General features: G+C 29.6%; 1 protein-coding gene across 1 annotated transcript in view; it reads right to left on the reverse strand.

Annotated features, from left to right (window-relative positions):
- The window catches only part of LOC113376673 (plexin-A4), a 91,425-nt gene that overhangs the window by 12,301 nt on the left and 53,694 nt on the right, over positions 1-25,430 (reverse strand). Inside the window, exon 3 of the mRNA XM_026616679.1 lies at positions 14,721-14,906. Coding sequence (XP_026472464.1) covers positions 14,721-14,906 — 186 coding nt within the window. The remainder of the gene's footprint in view (positions 1-14,720; positions 14,907-25,430) is intronic.

Raw genomic sequence — 25,430 nt, forward strand, 5'->3', positions numbered from 1 at the left:
AAAAAAAGTTCTGCATTCATTATTTGTGGGGATGTGGTTATTACTTGGGTCAAGTCAAATGTGTATGTATTTATACTGTTGTTTGGCATGGTTATTGTACGAGATGTTGTCTGCAGTACATTGATCAAGGGCTCACAATACAGTTTCAAATAATTTAAGCATCGTTGATTAGTACAGCACGGTAATAGCTAATATGAAATAAAAACATACTAGCAGTAAAAAATTGAACTGTGGCGACATTAATTGGAGTTAATTTCTTCTTTTGCTTTTAAAGACGGACTTAATAAATGTGCCTTGCAGTTTAAAATGTTGTATTTTCAAATACAACGAAGAAAATAGAACTTAAATTTAGTTGAGCAAATATGCGAAGCGACGAAGTTCGAACAAACACACATTTGTAGTGCGAGGGTTGAATCGATATTTAATATTTAGATTCTTTAGTTCGGCATTTTGAAACTGAAATAATGTTGACTATAATCTAAAACCTGGGCGACTTTGGGAACAAATATTTTGTTGCTCAACCGTATAGTTTGCTTTCACAAATGATAACATTTAAACGAATAATTCATATAAACCAAATATTCATCCTTAAACGTATTTGTTTGCAAAATAAATTAATTTTTATTTTTAAAAAGTTCGAGACATGTCTATAACTTATAATAAAATCGACGTTTTATTATAATTAACATAATATAAAATATAACTAGTCGAAAGTGGCATTTTGCCTTAAGGCAAGTTTCATGAACTTCCCGAAATATGTAATAATTGACTTAACCAATCGAAATTGAGATTTAGATATTTAGATAAAATTTTCTACTGTTTACTTTATTTTTAAATAAAGTTTTCGCTTTCACTAAACATTGCTATTTTCAATTGATATCTCTCAAGCACATTAAAATTATCTGTAATTATATTAATTATAGTGCACGGACAAGTGCTCGTATGACCTACAATTGTAGCTTATTATTCCAAATTTTAATTAATTTATATAATTCAACCAATTTTCGTAGGACTGTTTAGTGCATAAACTTTATCGCCATGTTAAATTTGACATATAATGACATATAAATGCACGGCAACATTTTTTTAAAAAAAACTTAATAAATTATTTTGTGAAATATTAAAGAATAAGAAAATACTAGTACGATCACATATATCATGTGCGCAATCCTTGATATTATTTCATTATTTGGTAATATTTTTTTACACAACTAGAAAAGTTCTGCAGGCTGCTCACTTACTTTTTTGCTATTTCCAAAGCCTTTTATACTAGCTTGGCCGATGTTCACGCAAATCTAATCGCGGCTTTAGAATTAGAATAGAATTTATTCCAATGGCTTTTGAATTTGTGAAATTCAAATTTTGACTATCATACTTTTTCAAACTTCGATGATTTTTTTTAAATTAAACGACTTTTGCTAGAGCCGTAATATTTTAGTATGTTCTTTAGGACTATGAAAAATCTATCAACATGAAAAGCTTAATCGAAAATTTTTAACAGTTAGTTCAAAGTATTTGTCTTAAAATTCAAGTCTTAGTCTCAAAGTCTTAAGTCTTAAAATTTTCAACAGTTAGTCGGAAGTCTTAGTCCAACAATATCTTTGGAACAGTTTTTGAATTTACAATTTGGGGGCCCCAATCGATTTACAATTAGGGCTAAAACATTTTTTTCACTTTTGTGCTACTAACAAAGAAACGGCTTGTTTGATCGTCGCGCAAAACTGATAAACGCTAGTCTTTATCGAATTACATGGCTTTTAAACTTTTGAAATCAATCCAGCCGTTTTTAAGAAAACGTCGATGAAAAGTCAAAAATCGTCTCTTTCTCTCTCTCTCTCTCACACACACACATACACGTACTTTTTCCAAGTTTGGCCTCATTCGTTTCAGAATGGCTTGAAACGTTGAGAAAACATAAAATTAGCAAATCGGATTTTTTGACGAAAACAAACTTCTCCTTCGAAAAGGTAAAAATATTATACGTTATTATGAGTCACAATTGCGAATGAAAATACAATGAATGCAAGAAAATCTATACATTCACAAGTACGACATTCGTAACATATACAGTAAACCCATATGCTTTTACAGTGAAAAATATCGATGAAAGGGACTTAGACAGTTTAAGATGTAGTGCTTCATCTCGTTTCTTCTAATTGGGTAATCTTATTACTACTATGAATAAATTCTGATGTATGTTTTATCTATTACACACATATTCTGTTCCAAGAATAACTTATAAATGAATCTATGATTCCTATTCATTTCACCTCGCGATAGTATTCCGTAATTTAGAGCGCGATCGGACTAAAAAAACCTAGCAATTCGTCCACAATGTAGCTTGAAGTTCAGAAACCCAATTTTTGGTCAAAATATTACACCGATCCAAACTTTCACATCATTTAAATCCAATATACATACATTTCAATTTGATTTAATTTTGCAACTAATACTAAGAATGTGATATGTGTATATATACTTTATTTAATTAATTTTGCAAGAGGACATTAATACTTCTAATTACAAATAATATGTCTATAAATCTACATTTTATTATATGATTGTAGATTTTATGACGAAAATTATTAAATGGATATTGGACGACAAAACATTAAAATTTAGGATGAATTAAACTGACAGATGAATTATAAGACTAACTTACATGCTGCTATAATCAAATTTATCTAGAAACTATAATCAAATGTTCGAATTCAATATTTTAATTAGTATTGCTAATTAGTTATTTCGAACACGAATTATAAATCCATTAAAGCATAAGTCAATTAAATAATCAATAAGCCAAGACCTTATTGCAAAAATATATATAATTATACTCATTATTTTCATAATGATAACAAAGATCGTTCTAAAAACAAACTTTCCACATATAAACGGATATGTGCCTTGACAAGAATTAAATGACGATCTTCCATTTAAATTACTTTTTCGTTCCTTCATAACTTTAAAAATAGTTAAGTTACGGCTTAGTTCTGAAATCTTTATTCTACTGTTTTGGTTAAATAATTTGAAGCATGAATTTTTTTTATCTTAAAAAAAATTTTTTTTTTTCATCTTTAAAATGCCGCATTCGCCTGGAGAGTGAACGTGTATTGAAAACTGTGTGTAAAAATGCAATAGCACAAAATTAGAAACAAAAATGATTTCTTTTCAATTGTAACGCCCGTGTAACTTCTAGCGGCACTCATATGCATGAAGACCTTTGGACATTAGAAAATTGAACTTTCTTCTAATTACGCCGGTTTCTTTCTCTGCATTTATTCCCAGAAAAAAAAAGAATTTCATATTGTTTTATAAAAAATAAACTCCTGTCGCAAAATTTATAACAATTATCTATCGAATCAAAATCGTTCTCACATTAAGAAGAAAGATTATATATATGTACGCGCACACACACACACACACACACAGATATATATATATATATATATATATATATATATAGCGTGTGTGTGCGTGTGAGCCAAATAAAATAAAATGTCCTCGCGTCGAAATAAAAGAACGTGTGTCGTTTGAAGACAATTTAATTTAACCGAAAATGTTCAATGTTGCCAGCCCTATGACCTGCCCGAGTCGAGATCAATACCTAATGGTTTTAGGATCCCTTGAGCCCTCGTAAGGGAGAACTATAAAAGGCATCAGGAAGCAGATAATGTTCTATACACATAAATTACAAACGACAAATATCAAAAGTGAACTGTATTTAAGACTTTCAGAGACATTTTCTAACAAATGATTTTCATAACAGTTACATAATAGTTTCCTTATCAGTGCATACATTATTTTATAGTAATAACGATTATCAAATTTTTTCCTATTATTTAGCCAAAAATCATAGTACCAACTCATTAAAATTGCGCAAACTTTTTAAAAAATATGTAGAAGTAGTATATAGAGTATGATATCTTATTTAGATTGATTTTATTATATCAATTGAGTACAATAAAAATATTTGCAAATTTGAAAAAAGTTAAGAAAAGAAGGAAAACATTTAATATTCCATCAATATAAATTATATGGAATTGACAGAAGTCTGTAAGTGTAAATAATGTTTACAGTTGGAGGGAGGGAGAAGGGTGGGCGGTACCTAGTAGATTTGTCATGAAGTGCAATGCATGTCATATTGCATGAAAAGCAGGTTCAGCGCAGGTTTGTTATTAATAATAAATTAAAACTCGCTGTAGTTATACTCCGAATATGTATATCTATGAAATCAAAGTACGTTCAATGGCCTCTGTTTTATGGTCTTCATGGGAACATTGATATTTCATTTCCAAGTGAGAAAATCGTAAGTTTTCAAACGTTTTCAAAATACATGTAAACACACACTAATAATAATAGATATAATATTTATTACTACTAGTGGTCTGCCCGATGGCAGGTATATGAAGTAGTGCCTCAAACATGCTCTGGAAATATGATAATGTTATGTATTCCACTCTTATTTTGTACATCGCTGCCACCAAAATCCGTCATTTTTAGTAGAGAATCATATCAATAGGTGCTGTCCAATCAATTAACTCAATTTCACTGTTACGTTTATTTAGCAGATTACTACAACCGATAATATATATATATATATTAGGGTGGTCCTTAATATGAACATTTTCGAATTTCCTTGCTCCCAAGGGCTCAAATGGTTTCATTAGATTCATATTAAATATCATTTAATTAAATTTTATTAAATATCATTATTTTTCACTAATGTAACTAATAATCAGGTCTTTCGTTAATTGTGTGTATTTGTGTGTTTTATACACCAAAGAAGACTCATACTCGAAACGCATAAGAGTTTAATAAAAAAAAAGACAAAAATACAAAATTTATTTTAATATTTCTAGAAACTGATGGGATGTCTGTTTAAAAACTATTGTGTTTTCAATTATATATCTTTCACCATCTAAAAAATTATTACATAGAGATTTTGATGGGGGGTGGGGGCAAACCGTAATAAACCTACTAACATTTCAACTAATTTCAATTAAGATGAAAACATTTATGTCATTCATTGATCCTTCGGATAGGGCGGAGAGCAACGGCTCCTAGCTGCCCTCTCCCGGCCACGCTCATACGTACATCCATATATATATATATATATATATATATATATATATATATATATATATATATACATATATATACATATATATATATATATATATATATATATATATATACGAGGTCTGTTCAAAAAGTACCCGGAATTACTAATAATTAAATTTCGCGGGTCTGGAGTGTCTGATTGTCAAAATTTTTTTTTATTGTGTTGGTATACATGCCCCTAAAGTATGATGAAACTTTCAGCTATATTCACTGTTTACTTTGTCTGTGGTAGTCGCTAAGGTTCGACGTGTTTTTCTGAGCTCGGCGATTCTTACAATGGAAGAATTGAAAAGTCAAAGAATTTGTATTAAATTTTGCGTAAAAAATGAAATAAAGTGTTGCAAAGTGCAAAAATTCACCAGATATGGCTCCGTGTGACTTTTTCCTATTCCCAAAGTTGAAGAGACCCATGAAAGGACGGCGGTTTTCCTCGATTGAAGAAAATCGCTGAGAGTGCTCAAGGACATATCAAAAAGTGAATATCAAGGGTGCTTCGAAAATTGGAAAAAACGCTGGCATAAGTGTATTATATCTGGGGGGGGACTACTTTGAAGGGGACCACATTAATGTAGACGAATAAATAAATATTTTTTTGAAAAAACGAAAATTCCGGGTACTTTTTGAACAGACCTCGTATATATATACTATCGTAAGCACTCCGCTATTCAACTGCACGAACCTAAAAGCGAGGCATAAATTTTTATAATTATGTATACCACTTGTCGTAGGTCTGCAATTAAGATGTTAGTTAACGTTAAGACAATTAACTCTATAATTATATAAAGTTTCAATAAAGTCGTTAGAACCAAAAATCTATCTACCAACTTCCGTCGAAGACTAAGTACAGATTTATTAATATATACCAAATAAAACAAACATTTAGAATAAAGTTCTGGTTGTTTAGTAAATATATAATAAACTGGTTTCTCTATTTGGAAAAGGATTAGGAAAGAAATTGTTCAATTCCACTTTTAAAGTTTGTTGTTCTAAAACTGATAATTCCTCTAAAAGATTTTGAAGAAAATTGTATAAATCAAATTTCATTACTCTTACAGCCTATAAAAGTAAGCCGAAGTATGTGCTTGTCCTAGGTTTCAAACATAATATCTCAATAGAAATAGGAGAAAGCAGCAAGAATATACCGATATCTATTAGATTTTGAATTATTAGAAAATTTGGTGTAGGTGTGGCAGACCAGATGATGAAAAAGTGCAAAATAAAGTCGAAAAGTTGTAGGTGATCACTTTAGGTGTGTTTCAACATTTTCGATCTAGCTGGATAAATTCGTAGATTTTGTATAAAGTAACATAAACATTACAGGAGGAATTTTTGTACCAGTTAGCTTCTAGACTTGGCGATGCATATACAAAACTTCGATAGAACTAAGTTTTCAGCAACACCATCCATAAGTTTTGATTTAGGCATACGAAAAACTTGTTAATTAAAATTTTTCAGAAAGTTATAAAACAATTATATTTGCATAGAATAAACATTTCAGCCGAGAGCCTAATAAACTATATTATGTATGCTTATGATGTTCTGTATAAAAATATAATAGAATTTATTTTCGTTTTATAATTTTTTTTTCATAAATTATATATTTTTTTTTTATAATTTTATTTGAACAGCGATCAGAACTTATGGGTTCTATGAGCTGTTGTGATTAATATCTTACAAACTACGTTTCTTTTATTACAGATGGCAACCCAAACAGTTGTCACATCTCTGTATGATAAATTTTTACTACAATCTCTGTAATAGGGCAAGAGTATGGTGCAAAAATGCCGGGTGAGGGCTATTTTCACTTGGCAACATATTGCTATTTATATTTCCAAGTGAAAATCGTTGTCACTGTTGCCTGACAACAGGTTGCTGAAACAAGTCCCGTCGCTCTTAACCGCTTACCTACGGGCGAGTCGTATATAAAAATTAATGGCAATGAAAGTTCTTGAAAATTTCATTATTTTATCTACTTTTAATCAAGAAATCAATCATTACCGGAATTGAATAATAAAATAAATAACTTTTTAATTATCGGAAAATTTAGGTATACAAAATTGTCAGTAGGAAATTTTTGAAAAATTGATTTGTTTCAATTTATCGTATTTTTCAAAAAGTCTGATATTTTAAATTTTTATAAATCTAAATTCTTTGAAACGTTTGAAAAGTGAAATTAAAATCTAGAATGTAATATAAAAACTGCCCCACAACTAATATACATTCTTAGGTCTAAACATTAAAGTTATTTAAAAAACAGTAAAACTTGGTTTATATCGCGATACGATCATAAAAATATATATGCATGGCAAAAATATATATTTAATAATGCATAAATCCATGCAAATAGTTTTTAGTATTTCAACAGTAAATGCATCATTCCCTGAATGATGGCTACATTGATTGGCTCATTGAATAAACTACGTGAGTTATGACAACATGCGTAATTCAACGTCCGCATCCGATCGAATTTCATGCATTCGAAATCACTGAAATTTTCGGCTGATAGAGAACTGAATTAATCAGTGAGCACAGTTAACAAGAGCAGCAAAGTCGATATACGTCCATCATCGAAATTGAATAATTTGTCTACTTTGGACAGCACCTCTCACACGTACAAGTTCGCCTTTAATCGATTCATAAAACTTTGCACGTTTGTCTCCCTTAGCACGCTCGAAGATGACACTGGCAATTATATGAAGCCATGCTTCTTCCCGAATTGGATCTTATGACAAGTTGCTGAATTTGAATCGCAAAGTCGCAAACACGATTCATATATAATGGTATAGTATTATTGAAGTACTAGCAGATGATCTGTACGTCTGACTGTAGATTTTGTTTCGAACATGTACATATTTAAAATTACTTGCAAATAATAACAATTTTTAAAATTACTTGCAAAAATTAACAATAATTTCGCAAGTACTTATTTGATTATTTGATATACAACATTCATCACATTGTACTATAAACATATTTTTAAATAACTATCAAGTATCTTTTAAATCGTCAAAGATACATCAAGCTATTAAATTAATATATTAGGCTTGCACCGAATACTTGGTTACTATTCGGTATTCGGCATTTTTGGCATCTTTTTTAATATTCGACCAAATACCGAATAGTTAAAATAAAAGGAGCCCCTGCTGCTCAGCGACAATATTTTTTGTGTTTTATTTTTTAGGCGATAAAGAGCTTGCGAGTATCAATTATAAAATTTCATAAAGACTGGTCAAGCCGTTTTGAGAGGAGTAACATCACGACACGTAAATATATAAGGTAAGGGGCCCAGTTTCTGACCTTTTTAGAGTGACGGTGGAGGTTAAACTATGATAATTAATATAAAACTTAACTTAATGAAGAAAATTATAATTTTATCTATTAGTTTAGGATTTTTAAAATAAAGTAATGTGCATAAAAAAATTATTTGAACTAAATTTATATTTTAAATTGACGTTTTAAAAATTGACATTAAGAGCTCCAGTTTCTGACCCTCAGAATTCTTCGTGTGGCAGTTTCTGACCCTGACCGTAGTCCAATTTCTGACCCTCAAATTTAATCATGATCAGGTTATGAAGTGCTTACTAATTTTAAATAAACTGAAATTATTATTAAAATAAATAAATTAAATATTTATTCTAAAAATATACAGTTTGTTAAAATTTAACGTATAAATAGTTCAAGTCTTGTTATAACATATTACACAAACAAAAAAATTAAAATTAATTATTACTTTTTTTTATTTTAAGAGCTTTTTGTTTCTTTTTTTCTTCAAGTTTTTCTTTTTTAATTATTTTTTCTGCCTCCTCGATGGCTTTATTTTTGGACCTTTCAGCTTTTTTCAATTCTTTTTCTTCTTCTAATTTTCATTGAATTAATTGTAATTGTATAATTGTATAATAATAAAAATATTAGTAAACTAAAACAGTCATAATTTAAGCGTTGATAAAACTGACATTTTTTTATTAATAATTTTATCACTTAAAAGATGTATTTACAAGATTTAAATACAATCTTTCATTTATACCAATGAATATTAAATTAAATTATCACTTTACTACGAAAATAGTAAAAAAAATATAAGATAACAATAACTATTATTATTTTTACATTTAATGAACAAGTGACTAAAAACATGTGACAGATAACCTAGCTTTTAGAAGGTTAGAATTGCAGGGTCAACAACTGTGACATACACTTAAAATTGAGCCTAGTTATTGACCCTCAAATTTCAGTAATAAAACTAAATTTAATATGTTTTATAAATATTTTAAAATAAATTTTAATTAATTATTGACTTATTTGTATATTTTTAGTTAGATTTTCGTACTTACATCATAATTAGTGCACGAACTCAATTGTCGTAGCTCCTTACATAAACTGTTTAGACTAAAGCTAAAAAATGGCTTCCACAGTCACTTTTGGTTTAAAATTTTTTTTTATTTAGTTAATATTTTTTATATTTTTTTAATTGACATTAATGAGGCATAGAATAAATTACTGTCAATTAAGAAAAAATTTATTTTCACATTAAATGTATAGTTTTTTAATTAATTCCAAAAAAAGTTGAAAAGGTCAGAAACTGGGCCAGGGTCAATAACTGGGTCTTTTACCTTATAAGGTTGTTGGAAAAGTCACTTTGTTTTTTTTCCACCAGAATTTAAATATATTTTTTGAACCGATCATCATACTTTAGCTCAATTATTATTATATGATATGAAAATTCAAATTTTAAGGCTTGTGTGTAAAAAATTCTAATCCATTACATGCAGTAGTTTTTGGATGGTGCCACGGTGAATACGGAAAGAATTAAACAGCATTTTCGTCATATTTTAATTTTTTGCTATAAAAAAGATAATAATACTGTTTAAGTCAAAATGAAATTGACCGATGTGTACGAAAATGACGTGTTAATAGTACAACAGTGCCAAAACTGCTTTGCTGAATTTCATTCCCGGTATTTTGATGTCCAAGAAGCACCAAGTCCAAGAAGTGCGGTTGAAGCTGATAAATACGCGAGAAAGGCGTTAGTTGATGCAAACCGGCGAATAATAATACACGAGATCCCACTGAGTTAAAATTTACCAAATTTAACAGTTCATGACCACTCAAAAGGTCTGGGATTCGCACTGGCTTCCGTGATTCGCCTCTGTGAAGTCCTGAAAATTATCAGGTTTTGAAGCGAATTGTCACTAGGAATGTCAAATGGGATGTAAAGAATACAATACACGCAATTGCCTATGAAACAAAAAGAAGAACCTACTGAAAACAGGTGCAAAGCTAAAATTTGCCAGAAAAAGGTGATGCTGTATGTTTGGTAAGCTTTTAAAAGAGTTGTTCATTTTTCAGCTTTTCCAGGATAACATAACGGTTAATTCGGTTGCCTTATGCCATCAGCTGGATAAACTGTATGATATACTTCAATAGAAAATGTCAGAATTAACCCACAAGCAAGGTATAGTCCTGCATCAAGACGACGCAAGACCTCACTTCAGTATGGTCAATCGCCAAAAACTTCTGTAGCTTGAATGGGACCCAATGTTACATTTATCATATTCTCCAGACCTGCCATCATCGGACCATTATTTGTTCCGTCCAATAAAATAATTTTTAGGCGGTGAAACATTTACCTCAAATCAGCACCAAAAAATTTATGTTCTCGAAATTATGCCAAAATATCTATGAAAAACGAAGTTACTTTCCATACAACCCAATATATAGATATACGGAATATCTTAATCATTTTTCATACCGCTTGTTACTTCTCAGTTCATTTCTATTAGAATGTTTCTCAGTGCTGAAATTTTTCCATAAAAAAATATTTTTGTTAAAAATTGCAATTGCCCACCTCTAACCAATTTAAAGTACTAGCCGAAAAATGTGCTTGTCCTAGGTTTCAATTATAATATTTTGTAATGCGGATTTGAAAAATAGATAACCCTTTTTTTCATTATATCAATTAGTAGTTCAATCGGTTTGCATCTCTCTCGATAACAAATCAATTTTCATTTTCATAAATTTTCATTGTTTTTTGTGAACGTTTTTTAGTTTTTTAATTTTTTAGTCTATTTTTATTATTTTAGACTCTATAAAACATGTTAAAGAAACGAGTAAATAAAATTAACAACAAATTGCAGCACTATCTATATAATTTGCCTAATTTTCACAGTTACAAACCCTTAATTATTTTTTTTGATAAAATGTTAGCCGGGTCAGATAGTATATATACAAACGTGAATATATTTGTTGTAAAAAATTTTCGTTGTAAAATTCAAAACTTTATCATAGCACTACTATCAAAAATTCAGTTTGGAATCCGCGTAAGCTTATCGCATTGTGTGTTTACGCGTATGTGTGAATAAGATAAAACTGTTGTTGTAGGTTAGTTACAATATACGTCACTGAACCCGAATGCCAAATATAAACAGATAACGAATGTTAATGCACCTAATGAGAACATATGGTTTTAGTTTATATTTCACGGAGCACGCGGTCCTCGTGCAAATTTTGTGTTAGCCTTAAGAATATTTTCGACGGTTTAATAACATACTGCTAACTCCCAGTAGAGAAATGTTCACCCACACACATTATACATATTTGAGTATTTGAATTTGAGGTTGAAATATATGATTAATTTCTTGAAGTGCATGAAGTAGAAAAATAATTGAAGTAAACCTTTTTAAAACACCTTTCATTTTCCATACGTTTCGACGTAAAATTCTACGTCTTCATCAGTGCTTTTGTACTTCTTCGACTAACACTAACACATAGGAATGACAATTAGCATGTACATAAATAATTCATAATTGGAACAAAATACAAAAGTGTCAGTGTTCATTTTTTATAAACGAAATGAAGATAAATGTCTATCATCCGAAGCACTTTTAATTTCTCTGGAGAAATTAATATTATTCAAAATTTTAATCGATAACATAAGCAATGTGAAAATAACCAATAATGTTATAAAAAAAGTAAAACGATGTATATTTCATGTTATGCAAAAGGGAATGCATGTAGCACTTACTTTAATACTTAAGTGCACTCAATATATTGCTATTAGGAATAAGCCAACACTGTGATTGGATTGAAAGCATCCCAGAATGCACCCAAGAAGCAATCCACGGGGAAAAACTTGCGCAGAAATTCCGCATACGAATCTATTGTGAATTTTATATTTTAATTCACTGCGTACTTACACAGATTACGTATTTATGGGCTTCGCCGCTATAAGCATTAAATTTAGGTTTGATAAATAAAATTTCAAGTATTGAATTACAGGTTTCATCAGTTAAGATAAAATATAATACGCGCAGAATTGTCTGGAGAATAGTCGACTAGATAACATTCCAGAACATAAATATGTGGGAATTAAAAAGTCCGTCAAAGTGTATCTTTTATAAATGAAACATGTTGAGGCAATTATTAGTGCTAGAATTACTTATTTCAAATTCAATATGTAGCATTTTATTCGTTAACTTTTATATCAATTTTTAAATCCTGTAGACGAAGCGATATCCCTACGTATTCTTATATATACGTAATGCCTTAGAGCTCAGTGCTATATATTTCAATTAATGCTATATATTATCAATATAAAAGACATAATATCATCTAATCAGAGTATCATTTGATAGGTATTACAACATTTATTTCAGAGTTCTGTATTTGAATCTGAGGAGTTTTTTGTCCTAAGTTTTAGCAACAAATGCTCAATAAGTTTACAACTAATTCCATACGGTTTTTAGTATCCCTATGTCCAAGTTTCAACAGTTCACACGATCAGAAATCTTGCTCTTCTATGTAGTGCAGTAAACGGAGAGGAAAAAAGGGTGTAACCTCTGAATTTTTTTACTGTGCTCCGAATTGAATGAAATTTTGGAATTAGGTTCATCTTACCCCCAAGTTCAAAAGTGAAAACAATTCGGGTTGCGCCATCACCCCCCGGGGAGATGACACCCCTTCTCAATTGTGTAATCACATTTTTTCAAAATAACGTCGGCAATCGATAGAATAATTAATTATAAGAAAAAAATGTCTTTTATAGTTTTTCAAAAAAACTAATACTTTTCAAGTTCCACTAAAAATTCATATATTTTTGGCGTTTTTCTTCGTTTTTTGCAAATATCTCCTAAAATATACATTTTAACGAAAATTATGTAATGAACAAAATAATGTCAATAAAAATCTTGATAAATCGGTATTACATAAAGTGTTCTAGGAAAAATATTAAGCAAGATTTGAAAGAGCAAAGTCGTTTTTTATTTTGTTCAAGATTTAATTGTTGTATTTAAAGCCATCTAGTGTCGAGGTTTTACATTTTATGCATTTCGTTGAAATTGGGTTTTATAGTGCTCAACATAAGCTTTAAAATGAGTGCTCTTACAAGTTTTTCGCGTGTAAAATGAGTGAGGTATCATGAAAATAAGAAGCATATACAAAGTTTTTTTCTTGTAAATCATATGGTTTAATGAGTGCCATTTCCACCAGAATTAAAGTAATTTACATTCCATCTAGAATTCACTTCATTATAGACATCTTGATGGATTTTAGCAGATTCACTACTTTAGTACAAACTATTTTCAGAAAACTCACGATTTTATAAAAACTTTTTTTTCCAATTTGCGCGGCCGCGCAGTCTTTAAACATTTATAACTCTGTCAATTTTTATGTGAAAGAAAAATAATAAAAAACAATAAAAAGCCAGAAAGATCCCTTTTATTTTTATCTATATGCTTTTGTACGTATCTTTTATTCTTTTTGAGATATAATGAAAATAATTTCGATTTTTAAAAAAAATGGAAAAAAAAGTTTTTATAAAATCGTGAGTTTTCTGAAAATAGTTTGTACTAAAGTAGTGAATCTGCTGATTAGTATTTGTGAATGATAGTATATACTCATTACAGAAAAAACTTTGAATTGGATTTAAGATTATATTTTGAGCAGTATTAGATTATCAAATCATGAATAGTATAAATTAAATATTTTATTTTTCACAACTTTGTTCTATTTAAATAACCAAGGTTAACATTCTTATAACATAAATAATATATAATTCGATTGTATGTTCACAGTCCGAGGAAATAATAAGTGAGAGAAAATGTACTTATTTACGTCGTGTCTATTCATCAATATGACTACTATATTTATTTAAATTTGACTACATTGGCATAGCCTAGAAAAAAGTGTGGATATATTACGCATGTATGAATATATTTTGAGAAACGCGCTGTAAATACGAAATTCCTTATCTCAAATTCCAAGTTAATCATAAACAGTTATGAGAAACTAATTTTTTCCATATTTAAATTCAATTTAATCAATGCACAATCGATGCATTTTATTAATACACTAGAAATATTTATACTGAGGAAAGAAACTATATGAAATAATGGAATCAGTGGTCACCAAAACTGATTCACTAAAATTCTGAAGATGTGTATATATAAAGTTGACTTCTATTTCTACATGAAATTCGTAAAATTGTCTTTTTTGCACGAAAGTCGAGCCGAGATCGACGATATGATTCTAGGGAAAACATTATTTCGTTGATTAGAAAAGATTTAACATATTTTTTCTAATGAATAAACATATTTATCTTTAACCTTTTTCAGATGTCCATCGGCGGTTCCCACGAAAACGACGGTGTAGTCGCCAGTCGAAGTAGCGGCTACCGCGGTGAGCCGCGTGTTCGGTAGCAGCAATACTGGCACGGCAGCAATAGGTTGCTCACCTCCGAGAGGTGTATTAACATCAAGACCGCAGAAATCTTCTCCTATAGTTTGCAGTTTCTGAAAAAAAGAATATGGTAATTAGTTTGTTCCTAAAATAGCGGTCCCTAATATGAATCAGATAGTTACAAATAAGTACCTAATTGAAGGTCGAGTATTCAAATCAATTTAAAATTACGATTTGTAACAGAAAATTTAATGACATTTGATGCATGTCACAAATCGTCAGGATATAAAATATAAATACTAGATGTACATTTTCAACTGTGTTAACATTTTATGTCTGATTGTGAAATACATGTCATAAGAACGGCATATATACAATTTAATTTGCATTGTTTAACCATAAATACCACTGGTTTAAAAAAGACAATCGGACAGCACTTTAAATAGCCAAAAAAATATTTTCCATAAGAAGTTTTAATAAGCATGGTTAATATTGAATCAAATTAATTAACTGGATTTATTTATAAATCGAGTCTATTGGATTACAAGTTAAGATTAGCTATTAGCATTAGCTTTAATTTACAGTCGGTCTTTGAATTAAAAAAATGAATGCTTTTCTTAATAGTCTTATCATAAATAAGATGCGTTTGTTAGACAACGAATAGACTGATTTGAAAAAATATCAAATAATTAGTTTCACTTTCATAACTCTCAATTTCTATCTACGTAAAATCAATTCAATTCAATTCAATATATCTGTATTCTCTTATGAAGTTTAAATAACTTTTCATAACTGTTTAAGAATTTAATTATTTACAACAGAATTCCAAAGTACTAAAAAAAACATTTAAGCATCTTGCGATTTAATAAAGCATTCTAGAATCGCATTTGAAATGAATAATGTACATAGTTGAGACAAGAACATTGCACAGTACGGAAATGCATGAAAATTCTACAGAGCGGTTTTCAACCAGTATTATTAACACTTGACCAAGCATTTTAGTATATAGTAAAGCATCTTGTTCATTAAAGTATATTTTCCAGAGCTCACGACAATTGAAGGAAGATTAATAAAGTAGATAAAGAATGTTGGTTTACCTCAAATAGATAATTATTGTGGTAGTTGTGAAATTTATAGTAGTATAGTAGTAATTTATCTTAATTTAGAGAAATTAGTAAGTTGCATGTTACAGCCAAAACGTACTGACGATACAAATAAGGTATTTATCAAAGCAGTTGATAACGAATCTTCTGAAGTTTTCTTATGTTTCTTTTGAATAGGTATAGTTTAAACTTCGAAATCGTTGCCAAACTAAAGCAAATTTTCAAATTTTGTTAAAATGACTTATTGGTCATAAATAAGAATTATCAAAATCACAAATAAACTTGATTTATGCAATTCAACTGTGGGGATGTTGTAGTTACTACTACAATGTAGTAAATCAAACGTGGGGCGATTACTGATGCTAACAACCAAATGAGGGATATTTTTGGTAACAAACGAAAGTGCATGTTCCTTTTTTAACTTTCTGAAGGAAAGGATTGTTTTCGCCCAAAAAAAACGATTCGCTAATTTTATGTTTGCTCGACGATACACCAAAGTTAGCAAGTCTTATATAAAAACATGTTAGATATATTGTAGAATTATCAGTGAATGCTGAGAATATCGCTTTCTTAGTATTAAAAACCTTCGGTCTCATATATGTTGGTACAGAACAGTCTTGTGCAAGGACCAGTCTTGTCACTACCAATGCAGATAAAATGTGCAGCGCGCGCATGTGGGTATCATAAAGTTAAATGAATGGAAGTTTTTATCATATGTATTGTTGAATAATGCTAGATTAGAGGCTTCAACTCTCTTAAAGTGAAAACAGGATGTGTTTGATAAAATATTATCTTGAACAAATGTTAGATTTAAACGAATAAAAGTATATAAGGACGCACTTTAATAGCACTATAATAGTAGAGATAACTTATTAAAAATATTTTTATTTATAATAATAGAAAATTTAGTTTATAATAATAGAAACCATATATCTACAAAAAAAAATTGCATTGGTGAATATTAACACAATACATATTATGACTTTAATTAAGGCTTACAAACATAAATCCTACATATAACAAAATACAACTAAAAAATTTACAAAAGTTCAGTAGTAGTTTATAGTATATTAATTTTCTGCTTAATAAATTTTTATTATTCGCATACAATGAATATAGGGTAGGAACATAAACGGCAATGTTTGAAAATCCATAACAAGTATTTTCTTTGTTAGTTTTTTTTTGGTTATGGATACTGTTGTTCAGTTCACGAGACCTTAATATAATTTGTAGGTCTACGTTATTTGTATTATAAGATGCTTTGTTAAATGTATTATAAGATGCTTTGTTATTTTTAAGTTAGATTCAACAGTTTTTTTTATATAACCTATATAACAGCTTACATGTGGGTGGGGTAAAAAATCATCTGAGGCTTCACCCTGGCAAAGATGTAAACAATAAAAAATAGTAAATTAAGTTAAAAAAAGCAATTCTTCAAGAAATAAGTTAAATAAATAGTTATTCAAACTCTACTGATGATTATTCCTGACGAGATACCAGATCAAGGTTATATAGATTGAATTTATATTTTGCATTGGTTGAATAAAGTAGTTATTATTTCGTAAAATCATCGAACACCTTTCTACAATGACGAATTACTTGGGAGTTTTACTATATGTAGTCAGATAGTTATTTGTTTTATATGTGTTATTAGTTGTTATGTAATTGGTTTGGTTTGGTTTGGTTTTCACAATATAGTTGCTCAAATCAAATTGGACCTTTGCACCCCACTCTACTCTAATATGTTAGTAACATTAAATTTTAAAAAATCAAACTTTTCGAGCTTCAAAAATTATATATTCGCGGAGCATTCTAACAATAAATAAAATCGATCTTGTAAACAAGGTATCATATTTGATATTTATATATGGAGTGAAAAGCAATTGCAGGGGTATCATGCTCAAATTTCATTTCACGAAAGTAAGGCGAGATTATTAGATATTTTATTAGTAGATTATAGAAAATCAGAAGCGAATAGTCATGCAGTACTGAAAATACTTCTCATATATAAAAATGCTATTTCGCTTGCTAAAATACAGACAGCGGATATTCGAGAATGCTTTTATATACTCTATGATATGTGAAGAGTGTGCAAAATTTTATGAACAAAATAAGGTTCGGTGGGGGCAATAAAAAAGGTTTATTCTAAGGTTTCTTGTGCGTATAAAATGGGCCATAGAAATATATGTATGGAATACCTGAAATCCAAGATATTGGATTATATATATATATATATATATATATATATATATATATAAGGTTTCGCAGTTAGCTAAATGGAAATCGCACAAAAGGTAGTTCAGTTCAAGCAGTTCAGTATATTGTGTAAACTGACTTATTATCGTGATATATTTGCGATAATTGACTTCAAACAATAAGTGAAAAAAATCCAATTATTTTATTATTATTTATAGTTATTAAAAATAAAATGATATATTTTTTGTCCCCAGTAACTGAAGCTCAGTTATTTTATAAAGCTATTTATAACACCTTATTTTATTAAGGTATGTACATTTTCAATTTAAATACTTTCTTGAATATATCTAATAAAAGTTTTTAGTATCACATATGTTTATCATTCATTAAAGGAAACCACATGTGTTTATTATGTGAACATTATATATTAAAGCAAACATTGTTATGTAATCAGGATAATTCTAACCACCACACAAGTCGAAAACGAAGTCGCTTAGTGCAAAAATAAGTTACACAGATTTAATAGGTCAATAAAATCTATCACTTTCTGAATAACATATATGTAGTATGTTATTTGGAAATTGATATATTGAATAGAGTTAAAACATAATCTTCATTAATTAGAATCTTGCATAGGAAAACTGTACAATCAAGTTTAATAATTATTAGTCGAAAAACTAGTCATTATTACATATTGTAGGAATACTTTTTTTAGGATAATTGAAAAATGTGTAACTAAAAGTTTTTCGTTCGTTTAGAAAGTATACGGTCGCGTGGGAAATTTAAAGAAAAACATCTTTATAACTCATATACTCATAAGTTTTGCACCTACACGAACGAAGTTTGTGCGTTCTCTGAAGTTTGTGGTGTGTCCATATGAATCGCAAGAACTTTGTTAAGTAATGGATTGGTCAATGAAATATCAAGTTAGAGGTCGATAGTCTGACGTTCAGGGATTAGATAAATTCAACGGTGAGAACGTTATTTCAGCACATGTTACAAGGATAAATGCCAAACTAGCACGCAGTTTCATTACTACATTAAATTAACAATGTCACATATAAAGCATATAAAATTGGAAACATAATGAAGAAAGTTGAGATCATAATATGAGCTCTTCAAAATAACGCATTAAAGATAAAATACTTTAATGAGTGAGCTTTGTTAAAACAAATCACAAACCGCCATCACACAAAGTTATATTCTATTAACAACGCTCTCACAAAATATGAAGCACATTCATGCATTATTACTAAATTATATGTATGTTTTTGTCATAGCATATAGAATATCCTTTGAATAGTCCATTTATTTATATGTTTCATATTTATAATTATTAAAATATCCTTACAAATTCAATATCATATGCTGCACGTTGCAAAAAGAGGCACTTGAGCTATCCTCTCATGCAGATAAATCATCTATAATAAATATCTTACTATTACAAAAAAAACTGAGTTTAATAATTTGTTGCTATGAAACGCACTATTGTTCGAGCGTATATAATTTTTTAATACAAGCACCAAAGTTTTGTCTTTAATCTGTTCAAAAATATTATAAAAATTAGAAAATATTTATTACACTTTCTTGTTACACCAGGATTCGAACAAGAGAAAATATATCGTAAGTAAATTCCATTTCATTCAAGAAATATAAATAAATAATCAAAAATTAAAAAAGCCTATTTCCAACTCAATTTTTTTAATAACAGGCTATAGTTAGTACACTAAACAAGTCGAATAATTACATATTTAAAACCGACTGAAATAACTCTTCTGTTTCCTTCCTTTTATGAAACTTTAAACGCGTTTTTCTCAAAACTTTCTAACTGTTAAAGGTTCTAAAACTATGTATATGGCAAAACAACTGCCTAAACTAAAATTTATCTAATATTCATCATATAGTTTACATAGATGCAGCAATGCCCGAGAAGGTCTATTATCACCTGGAAACATTGCTGATAATCTGTATTTTACATAAGAGGTACAAAAAATATATATCTCGCGTTGCGTTTATAATTCAGCATTGGACGATATTCCATAATAAAAAGTAGGAACGACAACGCTTCCCCCTTCGTATGCGTGGGCGCCCTCTTCAAATAAAGTTTTTATAACTTTAAATATGATTTCCGTCCATGGGTTTGAGATTTACATATTATGTATGAATTCCAAGTTAGTATACAATTTCGTTTCAAAGCATTCGATAAATATCTAAACCGAAAGTCCTATGAACACTGTTGTAACTGCAATAGTTTTGTTGGATATTCTTCGGGCTACAGAAAAGAGAAAAATCCACAAAAAATTGATAAAAATAAGTTAGAAACTTGTAACCTTAAATTTTAAACCATCACCTTGTAAATACCTTTCCTAGTAACTTTTTTGTAAAAAATTGAATGATTTTTATGATCGATGCGATAATTAAATCATTTGTATAATTCAATTTGCTTCACTTGACAAAATATCATCAAAAATATTATTAGCATTTACTTATGTTGATTTTGCCCAACAATTATGTAGAAATATCATGCATAACATATTTAATCCTACGGCTTAAAAAATTAATGTAAGTGTTTTTATGTGTGTCCATATACAATTTTATATAAAAAATAGATTAAACAATGGTATTGTTTAAAAAAATAATTTAACTCATGCTGAAGGTGTGGAAAAGTCAAGTATTTGAGAAGTGCAAAAATATCGGATCTTTTTTTTTAGATCTTTATAATTGTTGAGTATCGTGAGATTCTTTCGCTTTTGGTCTTTTGTGATTGAAATTATTTAAAATTGTCAATAACATTCGAGAAAGAACACGTTTCATTATATATTCGGTTTACGTTTCAGTATAATTTTATGTAGCTATATTTTATGTTTTATGGTATAACCAATTATATGAATCTTGAAGTTTAGAAGCAACGTGTTTAATTTTAGGTACACGCTGTCTATTATAAACATTTTGGAATACGCCTACGCATAAATGCTCAATGTCAATAAAAAGTATCTAGAACTAGACACATGTCGTTGGTGATGGCCGATAGTCTGCGGTAGTGCTATGAAGCCGCCAATCCGGCAGTCAGCGTGTAGTACGACACGAAAAGTGTACACCAATCAAAACACATGAGAAAATCCGTGCATAATATAGCCGAGAACACAATAAAAGATAAAGCATAAATTCTCCCCGCATAGCGCATAAGGTCAAGAATTTATTCGTTTTGAATGGAAGTATGGCTGCCCAGCATCGCCAGTGGATAATAGATAACGAAGTGAGCGGATTTGTAATATTCATAACGCATAGCAGATGAAACATCATCGCTGAGCAAATGCTTTTTAAAAAAGTTCAAAAACTACGTAAACTAGTGGGGAGCATTGCATCGTGCCTTAAGGCAAATTGTTGAAACTTCCCGCAGCATTTTTTTTTTAAAAAAAGATTAACATTTTTGAAAAAAATTTACTCTGAAAAAATTAGATTTTTGAGAAACTATACATTTTTGATAATAATTTACTTTTTTTGAAAAAAAAGACTTTTTGAAGAAAAAATTATTTTGAAATATTTTGAAAATTCTGAACTTTTTTCAAAGCAATAGTACTGGATAGAGACGAAATATCGAAGCGCGGAAGCGCCGCGTCGCCGTCTAACGGATAAACATTGGTACGGAAAACCCATAAAAATGTAAACAAAATTTATACTTATTATTAAAATCTCTATAAAATATCTAATAATTTGATGTGCATATGTCTAATGATCATTTTAGACCGCCAAATGGCTTTTTTTTTTACTTTTTTTACTCGATCTCCGAAACCGCTAGACCTGCCTTCATAAAAATTCTTCATCTTGTCAATACAAGTAAAATGTTTTTTGAATTATTAAAATCGGACGCTCCGTTCTCTTAAAAACTGAGTTACCATTTTTGGCGCTTTTTGCCCCGTATCGTCAGAACGGCTAGACCTGCCTTCGCCAAAAAGTAATCAGCACGTCTCCTTATCAATACGAATCGAATGTTTTTTGAATTATTCAAATCGGTTGATCGGTGTTTCCGAAATCCGAAAATTTGTATCCGCACACACATATATGCACGCACACACACATACATCCATTTTTTCTAAGATATGCCAAAATATTCAGAAACCTCTGAAACGTAAAGATACATAAAAATTTTCATTTTCGATTTTTTTGCGATTACTATAACTTGCCCTACGGGAAGTTAAATATGCAATTTACAAAATTGCATTATGAACTACATGTTACAACAAGTAAAAATCTATTATTTTTATGTGGAGTGTAATGAACCTATTCTCGGATAACATAACTATATTGTATTATCAGTCTCCCGCGGTGAAAATCAGAGTATTTTGTAGATTTGGTATTCTCGGTGCATCTACTTTATTTTAATCTATTATATTTTCACAAAAATTTCAAATACTACAGCTATGGTGTTTACGTAAACGTTAATTCATTTTTTTTTAAATGTCAACGACTGAAAACTAACCTCCAAGTAGCACAAATGTCAAAATAACATTAGTCCGACTTCGCCCGTATTTAAAGAGCAGATCTTCAGTACCAATGATTTTGAACTGCTTTGTTATCTCTTTCGAATGAAGGACCTCAGTGATAAATCAGGGATATGATAAATCAGGCCACCAAGAATAGTTCTTACACTTACGTATGACATTCTGAACGAAATAAATGTGACCTTGACGTGGGTATTCGAGAATTGACCCATTAATCGAAAGGCAACCAGATTAAATCCTTTTTAGCGGAAAACGAGAAAAGTTAAAAAGTTTGTGTATTCAAGTCCAGAAATGCCACACCTTGTCGAATGCCTGTCAAACGTCTAAAAATACAGACACAGAGTATTCCTTTTTATTCAAGGCAGTCATCCAATCAATATGAGTTGTTAAAATTTGACTGTTAATAATGTTAACTAAAATATGAATGCTTTCGTGGGCAACTCTTTTAGCATTTTTGGTATAATTTTATCAATTCCGAGCGGAAATTTATTTTTTAAATTACTTTAAAAACGTCGTTTAATAAAAAGTGCCTTATTGACAAATGATTGGATTGACTACTATAGTTTATAGTTCTGAGTTTAGATTTATGTTTTGAGCACTAAAAGTAATTCGCTAGTGGTCAGCGAAAGCTTCCGCCTTTTCTTTGATACTATTTGCCCATTTTGAAATTGTTCTGTTGAAGCATCTTCAAAGGAGAATTTATTTGTGATGGTTTGCCATTTTTTTAATTGATTGCCAAATGGAGTTGTCGAATCTATTATGTAGCATCAGATAATATTTAAATGAGATGTTTTTCATTTAAATGAGATGTTTTTCATTTAAATGAGACGTTTTAATTTCTCAAAATATGTTTGAGATCGTCGAATGATGTCCTATTATAGGGCTTAAGCGACTGTTGCCAAATGCGCCTTGCTCTTACCTTTGCTATTACCAAGTTTTTAATTTCAAGAGAAATTATTGCAATTTCTTTTATTGCTTGTGGATTCGGAGTGATTGGTTTTGTGGTTGTGCATAAGATTTCTGTAGTTGTGTTCCTATGTCAATTGTGTTTCTTGGTCTTATATTTGGAGGTGTTTTTGAGTTCAGAATTGCTTTGCAATAGGTTCAATTAATAATGGAGAGTTGTCTGACGTCGTAGCTCATTTTATTGTTAAATTGAAGTTACCTCGAACTGGATGAAAAAATCCAAAAGATCTGGACATTTTTCTGAATCTTAGGGTGGGTAAAACATGCGCAGTTTTCATCTATATGCCCTGTTTCTTGTTTTGTTAAACACTTCATCTTATCTTCAATGCGTTATTAAACAAAAAAATTGTATATCAATGGATCAATCTTCAAACTTGCTAGTTTCTTGTAAAACAATTGATGACGTAGGAGTACTACTTATTATATTAGAAAATTAAGCATATAACTATGAAAAGTCCAATGTTCAAAAGCTCTATGTAAGTTATTTTGATATTATATCAAAAATATTTTGCTAACTTACTAATTTAATTGTAATTTTCTTTTTCGTAATTATCTTAATTTCTTTTCAACCATTCTAATCTAAGTTTCATATCATAACAATTATTTTGATATTTAATTCTAGTTTCGATACTGGATTAATTTTCTGTTTTCAGATTAGGTCAGAAGAATCTCAAGTTTCAATTTCATTTCAAATCCGAAATAATAAGGTAGCTTCTTAGTTTACCTTTCACAGAAAACGTCGTATCTATTGCCAAAAAAAGCCCAAATTACCGATTACAAAGTAAGCATGGCAATGGCAAAGATGACAATCTCCGGTTCAACTTTCCAACCAACTAAAATATTAGAATTTTTATGTAACAATTTTACACTTGTCTACACTTGTCACCAATTTAATTGAAATTAATTATTACAGTGATAAATATGGAGTGGATTCGATTGCCGAACGTGCAAATTCTATATCTGGCGGTCGAAGGTTCCAACATTAGACCTGAAAACGTGCCGTAAGGTCAGTGGGGTTCACGGAACTTTATACAATGAACGGTACTAACAGTAAGTTCTTATATTGATCTCCCGAACAACGCTTTAAGCTATAATTCTGTTCCTTTCGTACTGAACCAATAAGTACATTGCCGTTTTTTGCAAGCCATTGCGATTCGATACTGACGTTACGTAAATTGCAATAATACCATAATAATAATACATGAAAAACCTTACTGAATAACAACGGTTAAAAAGATGCAATTAGTAAATATATTTTTGATAATGTTTTGTATATTTGTATTTATTATATATATAAATTCTGATAGTATCCCACTGCTACAGTGTTTATCTGAAATGCATAGATAAGGCTTTGATTGTCAGACTTTTGCACTGTCAAACAATTATCAAGTGTACAAATATTGTTCAGTAAATGGTAACATTGCAAAACAATGCGTGTATAAACATGATTGTTTATACGTTCGTGACCCGCTTCATCCGCAGCATCTCAAATGCTAAAAATGTATGAAGTTCATATGATAAGAGTTGCACATCGACAGTACATTATAATAAATAATTTTTAAATATTAACTACAATAAAATCTTCATATAATCGCCAATAGAAATTAGATTAATGAATCGGAAAAAATGAGTTATTTTATTTGGTGATACAAATCTATGCTTTTTCTGGCAAGGAACCAAACATTACGTACTGAGCTTAATTCTAATTTAAACCGGTTTTAGCGAACTTCTTGTAATATATAATTATTTTGTATACGAAAATTGACTCATTCACTACTATAAATATTAGGGTGATCCTTAATATGGACATTTTCGAATTACCTTGCTCCCAGGGGCTCAAATGCTTCCAAATTGATAAAAAAATTCTCTA

This window comes from Ctenocephalides felis, unplaced genomic scaffold (genome assembly GCF_003426905.1).
Source record: "Ctenocephalides felis isolate EL2017-DRISC unplaced genomic scaffold, ASM342690v1 CF-g0.4_SCAFFOLD_01886, whole genome shotgun sequence".
Classification (NCBI taxonomy): domain Eukaryota; kingdom Metazoa; phylum Arthropoda; class Insecta; order Siphonaptera; family Pulicidae; genus Ctenocephalides; species Ctenocephalides felis.